This window comes from Mirounga angustirostris, unplaced genomic scaffold (genome assembly GCF_029215605.1).
Source record: "Mirounga angustirostris isolate CCGP_5_RB_7025 unplaced genomic scaffold, mMirAng1.0.hap1 SCAF_12, whole genome shotgun sequence".
Classification (NCBI taxonomy): domain Eukaryota; kingdom Metazoa; phylum Chordata; class Mammalia; order Carnivora; family Phocidae; genus Mirounga; species Mirounga angustirostris.
This window is the reverse complement of record NW_026991720.1, coordinates 12,103,748-12,119,766: the sequence shown is the minus strand read 5'-3', so window position 1 is coordinate 12,119,766 and position 16,019 is coordinate 12,103,748. Positions and strand designations below refer to the sequence as shown.

At 49.3% G+C, this 16,019-nt stretch overlaps 1 protein-coding gene and 1 gene segment (V, D, J or C); both read left to right on the top strand.

Moving 5' to 3' along the window:
- LOC123841825 (T cell receptor beta constant 1-like) overlaps positions 1–16,019 on the top strand; it is a 121,698-nt gene that overhangs the window by 99,885 nt on the left and 5,794 nt on the right.
- PRSS2 (serine protease 2) lies at positions 5,460–9,331 on the top strand. Its single transcript, XM_045864143.2, has 5 exons — positions 5,460–5,499; positions 6,522–6,681; positions 8,126–8,379; positions 8,738–8,874; positions 9,179–9,331. Exons 1-5 carry the CDS (start codon positions 5,460–5,462, stop codon positions 9,329–9,331), a joined length of 744 nt encoding a protein of 247 aa, XP_045720099.2.

The window sequence follows — 16,019 nt, the reverse complement described above, 5'->3', positions numbered from 1 at the left end:
CATTTCCTATCTTCTTCATTGCTGTTTCCTTACAGCCTCGAAAAACTGCAGGGACATTACAGGAATTCAGCCAGTATTTACTGAGGGTTACAGACTGAATTGCGCTCCTCTAGAATTGATGCAATTACAGTCCTAAGCCCCACTATTTTAAGATGTGACTATATTTGGAGATTTGGTCTTTAACTTAAAAACGAGGTCATTAGAGTGGCCCTAATCCAATCTGGCCAGTATCCTTTTCAGAAGAGATGAGGACATCCTAGGAGAGACACTAGGGTTGTGCCCACAGAGGAAAGGTCACATGAGGACATGGTGAGAAAGCCATTGCAAGCCAAGGAGAGAGTTCTCAGGAGAAACCAACCCTGCTGACACCTTGATCCTAGAGTTCTGGCTCTCAGAACTGGAAGAAAGTCGGGGTGCCTGGGTGGCTCAGTCATTAAGCACCTGCCTTCAGCTCAGGTCATGATCCCAGGGTCCTGGGATCGAGCCCCGCATCGGGCTCCCTGCTAGGCTGGAAGCCTGCTTTTCCCGCTCCCCCCTGCTTGTGTTCCTGCTCTTGCTATCTCTCTCTGTGTGCCAAATAAATAAATAAAATCTTTAAATAAAAAAAGAACTGGAAGAAAGTCAATTTTTATAGTTTAAGATACCTAGCCTGTGTTAATTTTGTTATGGTAGCATGAGCAAACTAATACATTGAGTAAATAAATATGATTCAAAAGAAAAGAGGAAAATTTGCCAAGCAGTATGGATTTCCCTGGAGAAAAAGTCTACAAAAGTATTTGACTTTAGACAATGTAAGCCCATAAGCAAATGAACCGAATTGTCCTAATGGGGACAGAAGAGGTGTTTCGACTTATATTTGAATAGAAAGGTGGCCCAACAATGTGTCAGCTCACTCTGCTGCGTTCCCATGGCTGGGGAAGGGAACAGATGTTATGGGTTCTAGAGACCTAAGCCCAGAACCTGCTCAAACACAGTGGGCCTGCAGTGGAGGGTCCTCAAACTGGAACAGTATTGATGCCTGTGTGGACTGAGCACTCAGTGCCGAGCCTTGGAAGACATTTGGAGATCCTCCTGGACAGGCTGACCAATAGGAATTGGACTAACCAGTGGCTGCCTTCCAAATGGACTACAGATTCTAGAGTTTTTAGAAGTCAAATGAGCAGAGAGAGCCCAATGGACTGATTGGACTTATTACTGAATTTGGCTTATGGAGCTCAATCTGGATCTAATATGATTTAGAAAAATAAATATGCATGTCACTTATTAAACTCTGAGTATCATGGAATAAGTCAGGGCTACTACAATAATAACAACCCACATGGGTATTGCTCTTGGACTCTCTCCTGCCTTTGTTCCACTTACTACCCCCCAGAAGATGCTGGAGCCGTTTAAGCAGATTTAATAGGCCCAGGGATGGGACAAAGAGTGATGGAGATGTGAGCAGAAAGACCGTTACTTTACGGGAACCAGTCTTTTGTCAGAGTGCTAAAGTCTCCATTGCCAGACACTTTCCACTCACCCCTCAAGTCTGAGGAATAGATAAAATATGCAAATGGAACTTTGCTCTGGGCACAAAACTTGCCTGTCTTCCTTGGCTTCAAGGTGGGGAGCAGGACGAGGGGGAGAGAAAGGGCAGATGCCCCCATTTAGCCAAACGGCCGTGGCCTGTCTACACGTCCACACCTCTGTCTCAGTGTGTTTTTCTGGACCACACAAATCCACCCTTCACTATCCAGAGTCAGTGACTCCCAGGCTCAGAGAGTCAAGAAAACAGTTCTTACTGGACAAGAAGAAATTGTGCCATGGGAAAATATGTAGTTTAGAAAAAAATAATGGAGGAAAGGAGCTGGAGGTCAGAGAAAAGACAGCTCAGAATTTGACAATGTGGTTGAAGAGCAGTGAGGGACACTGGGGCCCAAGGTGGAGTTGACTATGAGTGGAGGAGAAATACCTAAGTTGTGGGGGAATAGTGAGGGGCTTGGGGTGAAAGTGTTATAAAAAAAAAAAAGACAAGTGATTTGGAATCTGACCAAAATCTACTTTTCAGACCACTGAGAGGTCCAAAAGCCCCCAGTGTGGAGCGACAGTATGGGGAATGAACTTAGTTTGAGTAGAGAAAGGGTCTGGTGTCAACTCCATGTTCATCAGCCAGGTGACCCAGGAGAAGTCACTTAACCTCTGCGCTTCAGATCCTTTGTTTGCTTGCTTCAAGTTTTTATTTATATTCTAGTTAGTTAACATAGAGGGTGATATTGGTTTCAGGAGTAGAATTTAGTGATTCCTCACTCACATACAACACCCAGTGCTCATCACAAGAGCCTGAGAAAGTGGCGTTGCTGCCTACCTCATGGGTCTGCCCTGGGGATCAAACAAGGAGAAGGGAAGCTGAATGTTCTCCGGTAGAGAGCAGGCAGGCTCTAGAGTTGACTATCATGCTGAAATCCCATTTCTACAACGTACTGGCTGTGTGACCTTGAACAAGTTACTCCACCTCTATAAGGCTCATTTTGTCATCTATGAAATGGGCAACCTCATAGGTGGTTGTTAAAATAAAGTGAAAAAAGATCCATGAAAGACTTAGGCAATGTTTGGTATAGTAAGCATGAAGAAACTATTCACTATTATCATAATTAAAAACCAGTGGTGGGGCGCCTGGGTGGCTCAGTCCATTAAGCGGCCAACTCTTGATTTCAGGTCATGATCTCAGAGTGCTGGGATTGAGCCCCAAGTCTGGCTCTGCACTCAGCGAGGAGTCTGCTCCCTCTCCTTTGGCCCCTCCACTCTATCTCTCTTTCAGATAAATAAATAAATAAATAAATATTTACAAAAACAAAACCCAGTGGTTTGATAGGCTAATTGTTAATGAACTACGAGACTGTCTTAGAGAAACGGTTCAGAAGGAAGATCATAAGAGCTGCATAGACTTATCCAGTTGAACTTGGGAAAAGGTAGACCTGAATCCATCCTACAGGTCTGAGCTTAAAGCATGACATCATACTCTCACTTAGAGCTATTTTCTCTGCCTATAAAGTGATTCCTGCTACGTTCAAGAAAACTGATTTCATACCATATTTTGGGTATAATAATGTATTCTGAGGAGGAGCACAAAATATCAGGCAAAAGCTAGTCTTAAGGCTTTAGACACGGAAAACCCTCAAGTTCTTGGGTGTTCCCTTTTAGACAGAGTCAAAGCCACAAACTCCTAGCCAAAAATTTCCTCCCTATTCCCCAATTTCCTATCTTCTACCAAGGATCACCTCCTCATAGTGTACCTGTCCAGGGAACACCGCTATGTATTCCTCTTCTTATCTGCTACCACCGGACTTCCTAGGAACACCCCAGGACAAAGGGACAAAACTAAATAGCCTATCTGGTGACATTACAGGGAAAGCCTCTATTATTGAGGCTCCACAACCTGAGTCAGCTACCCATGAGCACAGAGAGACATGTCGTCCGCTCCTTAGTTGTGGCCTAGAGTGGAACAGGGCCATGACAAGGTCAAGCTCTGAGACCAGGTGCCAAGTGGAAGATTCATTCAATCTTCTATTTCTGCCAGGCAGCCAAGCATCAGGAGGGCCCGGGAGGTACATTTTGTTCTCTGGAAACCTCTGGCTCAATTCCAAATAAACCTTCTCTTATATGACACCTGCACCAATTCCCAAACTTCCAACACTGTCCACGTCTTCTGGTAGCCTTGAGGCCGTCTCTGCCATTTTTAGATCTGTATTTGTGGGCAGGACAGAACCTTGCTGGTTCTCAGCCTCTTCCTCTATAAATGGAAATAATTTCATTCTGCCTATCTCACAATTAGAACACTTGTGAACAGTCAAATTCAGAACTCAATGCCAACGAAGATCTGCATACCACTGTTTGTGTGTGTGAAGGCTTGTTGAAAGCTGTCAGGCACGGTACAAATATGGCACCTTCCCACGGAGGTGTGAGCCCATCAGGATGAGAGGAGGTGCCATCCGAGAGGCCAGGGCTCTGGGCAGTGGCTCTCCTGTTGTGGGGACACCAGCCTCCAGCCATGCCAGGCACTGGAAGAAGACATCCTATGGGCCCCTCCCAACCCCATGAGCCCCACAGTGGCATTTTCTCCAGCTTCTGCTAGTTTTCATTTACTTCAATCCCCAGCCTACTTCCTGTCTCATCGCCAGACTTCTGGGCCTTTTTCACTTTGTTCACCACCTCCAGAACATCTACTCATTTCCACCTTTCAGAGAATTCAAACATGGACTGTGCGCCCTCTGGCCCTTCACCACCCCGGAGCTCAGAGGAGCTGGGAAGGAGAAGTGTCTTTGCAAAACATAGACACTCGTCCCACCTCTATTCCCCTCTGGCCAAGTTGTGCTTCAGTAAATTACAGGGTTGTGTCTCGGTGGCCGTGGAGGGTCCCAAATTGAGGTCATTTCTGGGAAGATTAACTCTGTACTGAGCCCAGCACAATAGTCCCACTGCACCTAGAATTAGAGAATACCCCCCCCTTTCATTGTTGTGAATGATTACCAAATACTCCACCCTTTCACTATGTGCTAATCTCTTTACTTAACTGCTGATTCTCTGATCAGAACCTGAATTTACCATTGTCCAGACCCTTTCTAATGTGTGATCTGGAGCATACAATCGGAGCTCAGGCTGTCAGCCCCTAGCAGGTGGGGGCAATTTAATCACCACTGGTGCAGACTCCCAGGGCAACCAGGAAGCTGCTTAAAGAGAACCCACAACAGTGTGAGTGATGAGAAAGACGAAGATCCTAATAGTGAGGAAGAGGAAGAATGTGGTATTGTCCATTGTCCAAATGTATCGGGCAAATGCCCACTTAACTCCTCTTTCCAAGTGCTCCTGTCTGCAAGCCTTGATGGGAAGGAAAGCCAGCTGAAAGCCCAGACCCCCACGAGACTCTGCCTCTCCCTTCTCATCACCTCTTGACAGTGGGATCCTGGTTCCCCAAAGCCTCGAATGTGACCTTCCTGCCCAGTGGTTTCGACTTGGGAGAAGGGTCTTCATGCTTACAGATACAAGACTTCTCTCCCCTTGCGGGGGCTCCCGGTCACTAGCAGCCAGGTTTGCTTCCAGGATCAGCCTTTGCTTAGAGTAAGATGAATAAATCTCCATGTCAGAGGAACCTGGCTGTTCTTCCTCCTCTTCTCGTCTCAGACTAAGAAGGACCAGCTGTGATGTATGGGGGTTTGGCTTCTTCCCCACACCCCAGAATCCTCCCAGGAGTCAGCTGGTCTTCCTCTCTGCCCTCACAAGGTAAGTTTTCTTATCACCTGTGGGTCACAAATCCATAGATGGCCAAACACAACAGAGCTGACACAAGGCTGAGGGAAGGGAAAGCTACAGGTGTGTTTGTCTGGGAGGACCGGCAATCCTCCACTCTCACGTCCACCCTCTCCCTCACTTTGGGAGCTATAAAGGCTCTCCACCAGCCACTCAGCTCCTATACTTCTGCCATGATGAATCCACTCCTGATTCTTGCTATTGTGGGAGCTGCTGGTGAGTTCCATGCATGACTTCAGGCCGCACTCGCCCCCCTCCTAGAAGAGATCCCTGCTCCACTCTTGCTGCTTATCTGTATTTACCTGGGCTCTGAGAGTTTATCTCCTGTGTCCAGCAGCCCTCCTTCCCATGCTTGGGCTCTGTAAGCCTCACCCCTCCCACCTTGTGCTGACCCCACTCCCGACCCTGTCATTCATCCCTTTATTTCAGGACTTCTTTGGGAGAGATTGGAAAGGGAGACCAGGTGCAGGTGGTCCATGCAATGAACCAGAGGTCTTGAGGCTTAGTTCTGGCAGCTCTGGGATAGTTCCCCTAGAGCTGTCCTCAACCCCAGGTACGCCGAGGGAAGCTGAAAGAACACTCATGCCAGAGTCCTAGACCTAGAAATTCTGAGTTGGCTTGGGGTGTGACCTGTGCATTGAATTTTTAAGTTTCCCAAATGATTTTAGGATCCCCAGGTGTGCAGCCAGGGTTGAGAACCACCATTCCTTTGGCCAATGATAGTTGGCCTACCTTTGTCCTGCCTAATGGGCCTGGGGGCTCCTCTCCCTGGGCGCACCAGGCAGATTTTCATTGATGGGAAAAGCTGGGTATAGCCAGGGCTACTTAGCCAGATTTTCCCAGCTAGGCCAACCCATCCTGACAATCTGGGGCTCAAATAGCCATGAGGAGTATACCAGTGATGAGAAAGAGAAGCACTGAGTGGATGAGATACCGCATTCAGACCCATGTCACGTTGACTGCACTGTGAGGGCATTGTGTCCTTGCCCCGGAGCCCCCAGTAGAGGTCTGTGCCCAAGCCCCAGTGGGAACCTGGCCATGTGCCCTGCAGACACACCAAGAGACTCAGGAGAGCTCCATGCTATGACACCTACCAGGGATGTGATGCTCCCCGCCTGCCAATCTACCATCTCTGTGCTTATTGAGGACTTCTAATCTGCATTATCCAGCCACAGGGCTCTGAACTCCACCCGCCCACATCTGCTGAATTGGCTTCTCCCTTCCTGTCTCCACTCAAGTTGCTTTCCCCACTGACGACGATGACAAGATCGTTGGTGGCTACACCTGTGCGGAGAAATCCATCCCCTACCAGGTGTCCTTGAACTCAGGCTACCACTTCTGTGGCGGCTCCCTCATCAGTGACCAGTGGGTGGTGTCCGCAGCTCACTGCTACAAGTCGTAAGTGCTGTGTCTCCCAGAATCCTCTCTGAGAGCTGGGGTCAGCCCGGGAGTGTGGAGGTTGGGGAAAATGGGTGGGTGGGGACAAGAAGTTGTCACCGGCCACCCCCGCTCACAGGAATGAGGGGGCGAAGAGGGGCATTCAACAGAAAGCCTCGCACATCCAAAACCAATAGATGAAACAGCAAAGGCTATGGATCAGAATAGCAGGGAGGGGCGCCTGGGTGGCTCAGTTGGTTAAGCAACTGCCTTCGGCTCAGGTCATGATCCTGGAGTCCCGGAATCGAGTCCCGCATCGGGCTCCCTGCTCAGCGAGGAGCCTGCTTCTCCCTCTGACCCTCCCCCCTCTCATGTGCTCTCTCTCATTCTCACTCTCTCAAAGGAATAAATAAATCTTTAAAAAAAAAAAAAGAACAGCAGGGAGGGACTCTTTTGGGGTGGTGAGGTCCAGTGGGAAAGCAGCGCAAGGACCTTGTACGAGTAACCTCTGCCAGTTGGCTACACACTAAAACCACCTAGGATATGTTCAAAAAATACTGATGCCTGGGTCCGATCCCAGGGCACTTACCTCAGAATTTTCATGAGTTGTTAATGCTTTCCACCTCTGGTGACTTGACTCTGTAGCAGAGCTGAGAATCACTACCTAGACCAAGGGTTCTCAAACCTGAGTGAGCATCGGAATCACCTGCAAAGCTTGCTAAAACACAGACCACTGGGTCCCACCCCAGAGCTTCTGATTCAGCAGGTCTGGGGTAGGAACCAAGACTGTACTTCTAACAAGTTTCTGGGAGATGCTCTGGCTGCAGGTCCCAGGGCAGCACTTTGAGAACCACTGCAGTAGGTCATACAGGATGATGGCGCTCATCAGACCCAGAAGGGAGAGAGTAGAAGTCACTTGCATGTAGTTAGCAAAATTACAGAGGATGAGGAATATATGGGGGACTTCAGGTCGGTCATTTGTGCCTGTGGTGGGGTGCCTGGTGCGGGGGAGGGTTGTGGGGGAGGTAGCTGGAAAAGCAGGCTGAGGAGCAGTCCCCATGTCATCCCCGCTCCATGACCACCTACCTCTGAAGGAGAAAGTTCTTGGTCTCACCCCTGCTTGTACCCACCACCCCTCTCCTGCCAGGTGATTTTGCCACACTCCCACCCATGAGCAGGTGACTTGACCCTTCCTATGCTGAGACCCCTGGTACACATGGCCTCCTGGGGAGCAGGATTTGAACACCCAGGTCTGTGGGGCTGGTGCAGGAGGGCTCCAGGCAGTGGACTTATATAGAAGAGAGGAAGGCTAGACCGCATGGCTGTCACCCCCTTCATCAGAACAGAGAACGGGCCACCATGGGAGACATGCAGAGCCACAGAGCTGACCAGAATGCAATCTTAAACCCTGGAGAAAAGCAGGCATATGGAGAAAAGGGTCTCCCCATGCTTGTCTTCCCAACAGCCGCATCCAAGTGAGGCTCGGAGAGTACAACATCGATGTCAAGGAGGGGGATGAGCAGTTCATCAACTCGTCTAAAATCATCCGCCACCCCGGCTATAGCAGCCGGACCCTGGACAATGACATCATGCTCATCAAGCTCTCCTCGCCTGCCGTCCTCAATACGCAGGTGTCCACCATATCTCTGCCCACTGCCTGTGCGGCTGCTGGCACCCAGTGCCTCATCTCCGGTTGGGGCAACACCCTGAGCTCTGGCAGTGAGTAGGACCCTCCCTATTTCATCCTCCAACTTCCCCACATTTCCCAGAACCAGGCCTGCCCCTGAACTTGAACCCCACTACACGCAGGACTCTGTGCTGGGTCCTCAAAAGAGGCGAAGCTTTAAGGAGTTGACTCCCTACAATCAAAATATAGGACAAATATAGCACTTGCTATTGTGCCATCTAGGGAGGGGTTCAGCAGGGATCAGTCTGGAAACTAAAACCCATTGTTCCTTGCTGGAGCTTACATTCTTTGGTGTCCTCTCTGCCTTCAGTGTTGAGCACTGGATTGCTGTCCCCCATCCTGGCCTGACTCACATTCCTCCTTTCCTTGATCTCTCCCTGCTCCTCAAAGCCAACTACCCTGAAATGCTGCAGTGCCTGGATGCCCCACTGCTGAGTCAGACCCAGTGCAAAGCCTCCTACCCCGGCCAGATCACAAAGAACATGGTTTGCCTGGGCTTCCTCGAGGGAGGCAAGGACTCCTGCCAGGTGACTTGACCCTTCCTATGCTGAGACCCCTGGTACACATGGCCTCCTGGGGAGCAGGATTTGAACACCCAGGGCTGTGGGGCTGGTGCAGGAGGGCTCCAGGCAGTGGACTTATATAGAAGAGAGGAAGGCTAGACCGCATGGCTGTCACCCCCTTCGTCAGAACAGAGAACGGGCCACCATGGGAGACATGCAGAGCCACAGAGCTGACCAGAATGCAATCTTAAAAGGTTCAGATGATATAGGGCACTGTTGGCCCTTTTCGCCTTCTTTATAAAACTTGTCCCATCTTCTTCCTCCCCAGGGTGACTCTGGTGGCCCTGTGGTCTGCAATGGAGAGCTCCAGGGAATTGTGTCCTGGGGCTATGGCTGCGCCCAGAAGAACAAGCCTGGAGTCTACACCAAGGTGTGCAACTTTGTAGGCTGGATTAAGCAGACCATAGCTGCCAACAGCTAAAGCCCCCCAGTCCTTCTGCCGTCACTATGCTAATAAAGTGCACCTGTTACAACTGTCTGCGTCCCTGCCCGCTCCCTCCGGCCGCCGCCCCCTGGGAACATCCTCCCAGCTGAGGTCAGGCTGGGCTCTACCTCTTAAAGATGAACAGACTGCCCCATTTCCCAAAATGTGTTCCATGGAATACTAGATTAGCAGTGTGTGAAGAGATGGAATCCAAAAAAATAATAAGCAGGGGCTCATGGGGACTATTTTCTAGAGAAAAATACATTTCAGAAGGCTGCACTGAAGAGGTTCCTTGACCTTGGAACTTCCCTGGGGTCTGGAGTGCCATGCTCATGTGCGCCCACCCACCCTGTGGCTTGTGCGGCCTCACCACCTCCTGTAGCTGGCACCCAGAGCTAAATCATCTCGGAGACACTCGTGCCGATCACCGTGGCCTCTGCTGAGCCCCTGATACGCGTGCTCTTTCTAGCCCAGCGTGCACTCCCTCCCGGCAGCAAAAGGCCGCCCTGGGCCCTCCTTCCCACAACCTGCTCATGTGTCTGAGGGAGACAACCTAGCTCCCTGGGTCTCCATCCATCACACTCCTTGGAAATCTGCCTCTTATTCATCCCATAGAATGATACCCATGTGTGTCTACCCCACTGGGCACTTTGCAGACATTTTCACTCAAGTTCCTTCTCCCCTCTGAAGTGGTTACTATCCCAGTGGTACAAGCAAGAAAGCAGAGGCTCAAAGAAAATGGCCAGCTTACCAGATCCCTCATCCAGCAGACAGTAAACCTGAGGTCTGGCTCCTCGTTAGCTGGCCCCACGGCCCGTGTCCTCCCTGCCCCCTCCCTGTCCCCCCCCACCGTCCCTCCTGCTGCAGTGGTGATCTGAGATGCTGCCTGGCCCTCAGCCCTGCTCCTCTATGGCTCTCCAGGCCATTCTCTGCCTCCCTGTACTTCATGAGGGTTCTGGTCCCTGGCCCTCTTCCGGCCCTGTGCTCAGAGAGATGCTGCACGTTACATCAATTCCTGATTAATACCTTGCCTGACCTCCCACAACTCCCAAAATAGAACCAGAGCTCCTTATCCTGCAGATGTAAGGAAGAGCCTTACATCTTCTCTGCCCCTCCGTCTCTCCAGTCCTCCCCTCTATCTCTGCTCCAGTGCTCAGAAATCCCAGGGGCTCCTCCAACAAGCCATGGACCTCGAATCTTTAGCCCTGGGCATTACTGGTCCATCTGGCTTGACGCCCTTCCCACCTGCCCCTTCACCCTCTTCAGAAAAGTCATTTCTGATTCCTTCTGCCCCGGGATCCTCCTTCCCCACTCCTGTGCTGGCCCTGTTGGTCCTGTGGTCTGAGCGAGGAGTCCTCCTCCTGAGGATGCTTACCACTGCCGCAGTCCTGTTCCTGCTGCCTAGTAACTGTGGATGCATCTACCTGGCATCCAACGGTGAGCTCCTTAGGCAAGAAATCTTGTCTTGCTCATCCTGGCATATCTAGTGATTAAACAATGCCCACAATATACTAGGCAGTGGTGGAATGATTGATTAAAGTATGAGCTAGGATTGGAGGAGAATGTATGGAAGAAAGAAAGCACCTTCCAGAACACGGGTTCTCCAAGTGTGGACCCTGGCCCGGGGGGGCACCAGAATTATCTGGGAATTTAGGAGCTGTGCCTATTCCTTCAGACCTTCAACAGTGCCAATTCTGACCCAGACCTACTGAGTCAGAAATTCTGAGATGGAGCCCGGCCACTTGCATTTTCCAAGAATTCCACATCCTTCTGATGGACACGGAAGCCTGAGAGCCATTGCAGTGGGGGTATCCCTGGGCCAGTGGTCTCTGGGGAAGCAGTGGCCACTCACATTTTCACTATTTTCAGGGACCAGAAGCTTCATGTGTATTATCTGATTTAGATCTCTGCATAACTCCCTAAGGTAGGCTTAGCAGCTCGCCCTGGGCCTCACCGAAAGGACTGGAGACCCGGGCAGTCTGGCCTTGGGAGGTGGGCTTCCCTGAGGGGCAGAGCCTCAGTGGTCCCACCAGAGCCCCAGAACTTAAACATGGAGGCCCGGGTGCTGGTTCTAGCTCTGTCATGTCAATCACGTCCCATGACAGGAACAACTCACTTAGCCTCTTCAGGTTGCAGTTTCATCTGAGGACATTAGGAGACAAATTTGGGGTTTAAATGAATCAATGAATGTGGTCCGAAAGTTTCAGGAAGGGGCACGTGGGTGTCTCAGTTGGTTAAGCCTCTAACTGGTGGTTTCGGCTCAGCTCATGATCTCAGGGTCCGAAGATGGAGCCCAGGGCCGGGTTCCAGGCTCAGGGGAGAGTCTGCTTCCCCTCTGCCCCTCCCCCTCATGCACATTTTCTCTCTCTCTCTGTAAAATAAATTTTAAAATCTTAAAAAAAAATAGTTGCAAGAACTACAACCGTGAGATTCAATTTGTGTATCTCCTTCCCAGGTCTCAGCCTCAAGAAAGGCATGAAGGTAACACAGTTCCCCCTGCGGAGTGTGTGTGTGGAAGGGGGGGGGTCCCCTCCAGCACCAACCACATTCTTACGCCCTCAAGTGGCCACCCCGAGATGGCAACGATTTAAGTCTAAAATAAATAAGGACAGGCTGCCCCCTGCTGCCCAAGATGATGAATGAAGATGATGAATGATCCCACCTGCCTAACTCCTCCTACAAGGGAAAAAAAGAAAAGCTGCGCCTGTTTCTGGGCATATCGACAGTGTGACTGAGTAGCAAAGATGGGACAAACTCCATCAGGATTGAAAGTAGCTGCGACACCAAGACAGAGTGGTATTCTTTGTAAGGCCAGTTGGGTTGAGGGGTGGTCGAAAGGAAACTTCCTTAGAGAGTAAATTGCTGATAAACAAAAGGGGTAAACGGGACAGGAAAATATGTGGACATAGATCAAAATAAATCATTACATTGATGAAAGTGTTCCTCAAGGTGGGAAAGGACTAAAGAAGAAGCTTGCCACTTTCCACTTGTTGAAAGCAATCAATGACTCTTTATCCAGGCAATGGCAGAGTGTTGTGAGATCCTTCACTATTCCTGAGTAAAATGCACAGACTATCTCTCTTTTTCTTTTTTCCCTAAATTCCAGGAGCCACGTTGTTGCACCCAGCCCGTGGCACCACCAGATAGCGTTCTAACGTTCTCCGTTCTCCGTGGCTGACACCTGCCCGAGGGGCAAGCAGTGGGTCCCAAGCCCCATGCTGAAATGGAAATACCCAGGGTAATTTTGTGCTTGATTGTTTATTTAAATGCATATCAATAAACCCACTACTAGCGATTTTTAATGCAAAAGATCCTGAGGACTACTCAGAAATATGCATTTTTCACAAGCTTCCTGAATGATTGGAGACCCCGATAAGCAAAGTCAGGACCATAACGCATCTTCTTACATAAACTGATCTTCTTTGGAAAAATAATGACTTTGTAAATGAAACAAGTAGGTTTTTTTAAGTAGCCCATTTCAAAATATTACGTAAAGCAATACTTTGTTGGTATTTTCTTGAAAATTTTTATTAAGTTTTATTTTAAATAGATAATATAGCTATATGGCTCAAAAATTGAAACAATAAAGTTGAAACTAAAAATGTTATTTTTACTTCTATCTTGTTTCTGTCTCCTCCACTCAGTCTTAGTAAGCAATCACCTTGATCAAGTTCTTTTGTATCCTTCTAGTGTGTCTTTGTGCAGAACCAAGCAAATAAATGTATAATTCTTATGCTCCCCCTTTGCCGGAGAAAAGGTGGTGTACAGAAATGCTAATCTGCAGCTTGCTTTTCTTCCAGCTAACAGTATATCTTACCTTCCCACAGCAGGGAAACATTTGTGTTCTTTTTTAACATTGCATAATATTTCATTTTGTGGATGTATCCCAGGTGATTTATCCAGTCCCTTCCTGATTGGGTACTTGAGTTTTCCTGATCTTTTTGCTACCCCAGATAATGCAAATATTTTACATTTTTTTACTTGTATGCAAGAATAATTATAGGATAAACACCCAGATGAGGGATTTCCAGGTGAAAAGGTAAATGCATTTGTAATTTTCATAGATATTTCCAAATTGGTCCCCACTTAGGTTGTATCATTTTTTGTGAAGTGTATATTCCACCACACAATAGCTAATGGTCTTCCCTAATTCAATGTTGTCAATCACATTGGTGAACAGATATTTTAATGCAGTTTTTGTCTGCGAGATTTTTTCCCTATGGTGAAGCACCGTTTGCATTTCTTTTTCTCTCAACCGTCTGTTCTTTGCCACTTTCGTTGTGCTGCTGGATTATTTCCTTACTGATTTCTAGGAGTTCATCATCTACTGGGGAGATCAGCCCTTAGGATGAGGATTGCAGATGTTCTTTCCATATTGTCATTTCTTTTCTGATTCTGTGTATATTTTTCCGTGAAAGTGTGTCATCATTATGTAATGAAGTCTGTCTTTTTTTTTTCCTTCTAGATTTTAAGTTATAGTTTGAAAGGCAATAAAAGGAAGCACCATCGAGTGAAATAAGATTTAGGCCACTCAACTGGAGGTTACATTTCAAGGTCATCTTGTGCAGGAAAATAAAACATCGACAGCATCTTAAATGTGTCTGCCCCTCAGGGAAAAGAGGGGAAGGCGGTGACCGTGATTACATTTGAGTGTTCCTGTGACTTTATATATGCAGCTCTCCACATCCACTTCCCCAGCTCCCTTTTCCTAACCCTGATGTCTGAAGTCCACGAGCAGAGAGGCGGGCTGACAACACACCAGTCCCTCCACACCAGCAGCCCCTTGGAAATACTCTGAGCTCTCAGCTGTCATTTTGTCTCTATCTAGGGAGACCTACCCCTGAGTAGCTCATGTCAGTTCCCCTCCAGACCACCCTAGAGGTCCAGAGTTGGCCAAAGGGACGGTCTGAGTATTGAAGGATCCCATTCCCAGATGAAAGTTGTGGCCTCTGAGTGACACAGTCTCAGGGGCAGGCCCTGGATAGAAAGGGGGCTGCTTCTTCTTGGGAGGGTGTCTCCCCACAATGAGTGATGAGTTTACAGAGGGGCGGATACCAGGGAAAACTAGCCCTTGTGCCAACTGGCCTCGCAAAGACACACAGCTCTGGGGAGCCAAGAGTGTCCTGAAGAAAGGGCATGGGGGTGAGGAGGGCGCCCCCACTCCCGGCCTCATCTGTACCCTGCCACCACCTCACAACATGGGGAGTGATGTCACCGACCTGCCCTCCAATGCCCTGGAAGGAGCACCTGCTCGGGTGGTTTCTTCCAGACTCTGACGGGCAGAACCATGGGAGGGGTCGTTTTTTGTACAAAGCTGTAACATTGTGAGGACAGGGAGCCACGGTGATTCAACTCTATGAGAAAGCTTTACAAAAACCTTTCTGCCTGTCCCGAACCCCAGTTTCTCCACTCTTCTGAGTCATGGGCCCAAGGGTGGTGTGAGTCAGAATGCCTCCATCCCACCCCTATTCACCTGTCAAGCCAAGACCATGGATAAGGACAGGCTTAGATCAGGACTGAAGCTTGCAGACAGAGAGCCCAGGTGTAAGAAGAAGGCCTCAGTGGCCCCTCAGGTGAAGGACTCTGGGAAACTCCTTCATCCTAAGCCCCACAGAACTCATGGCAAGGTCAGTGGGAAGGTGCATGGAAGGTGACCCATCCTATAGAGGAAGAAGCCAGAAATATCCCGGCCCTCCATGGACCTGGTCACTGTCTCCAGGACCCTGCCCTCTTCTCTCTCGACCCATGTCCTTTTGATGGACCCTCAGAAAGAATTGAGAAAGTAGTGTGGGGCCCACTGGATAGATGCTGGCCATGCTCTGTGGCCCCAAGAGTTATTCTTCTGTGCAATATCTATAAAGCACAGGAGGGATTTCTTATACCAGAGTCCTCCAGAGACCAACCAGGGCCCCCTCTTCTTTCCATGCCTCAAATTTGTTTGCTTCCTTGCTCCATGTCACTGTGTGAATACTGAACTTTTCTTTGGAGAAGGCACCAGGCTCACAGTAATAGGTAAGACATACGCTGGGTCTTTCCAGGCCCCTTGTAGGTGAAAGTAGGTCCAAAGCATCCGTTTTTAGAGTGACCGTATGCTGATGTGTATGATTTTACCTTCGGCCCAGGGACCAAGCTGACAGTTGTCGGTAAGGTGGGGGGGTCTCCAGGGAGGGTGTGATGGGGAGGATTCTATCCTGGGAGATGGGGGAGGGAAGGGATTGCCCAGGTCTTGGATCCTGGTTAAGGAGATGTCATCTCCTTTTCTGGGAACCAGTACATGGGAGGGTCCCGGTCAGGGCAAATCCACCCAGCCACTGGGGGGTCCTCTGTAAACTCAGAGCTGAGCCTCAGTGGTTAAGGCAGAGGAGGAAAAGGAGATGGTACTGCCCCTCTGAGTAGTTCTCTGACAGAGGGAAGCCTAGAGAAAGCCCAGAGGGCAATTAATGAGCATCGACACAGGTCTGTCTTCCTCACGGACTGGGACTCTCTGTAGGGGCTTCCTATCTTTCCTTGCTCTGGATTTCATAGGAAGCCACACTGTGTGGCTCCTTGTTTCCAACTGTCCAGGGATCTGGGCAAGCTCTGGAAGGGAGTGGGGAAAATATGAAGCAGGGCTGGTGGCTCTGGGAGGTAAGAGTTCCACGAATGCACCAATCTGTCCCCAAGTCCCAGCTGAAGACGGGGAGGT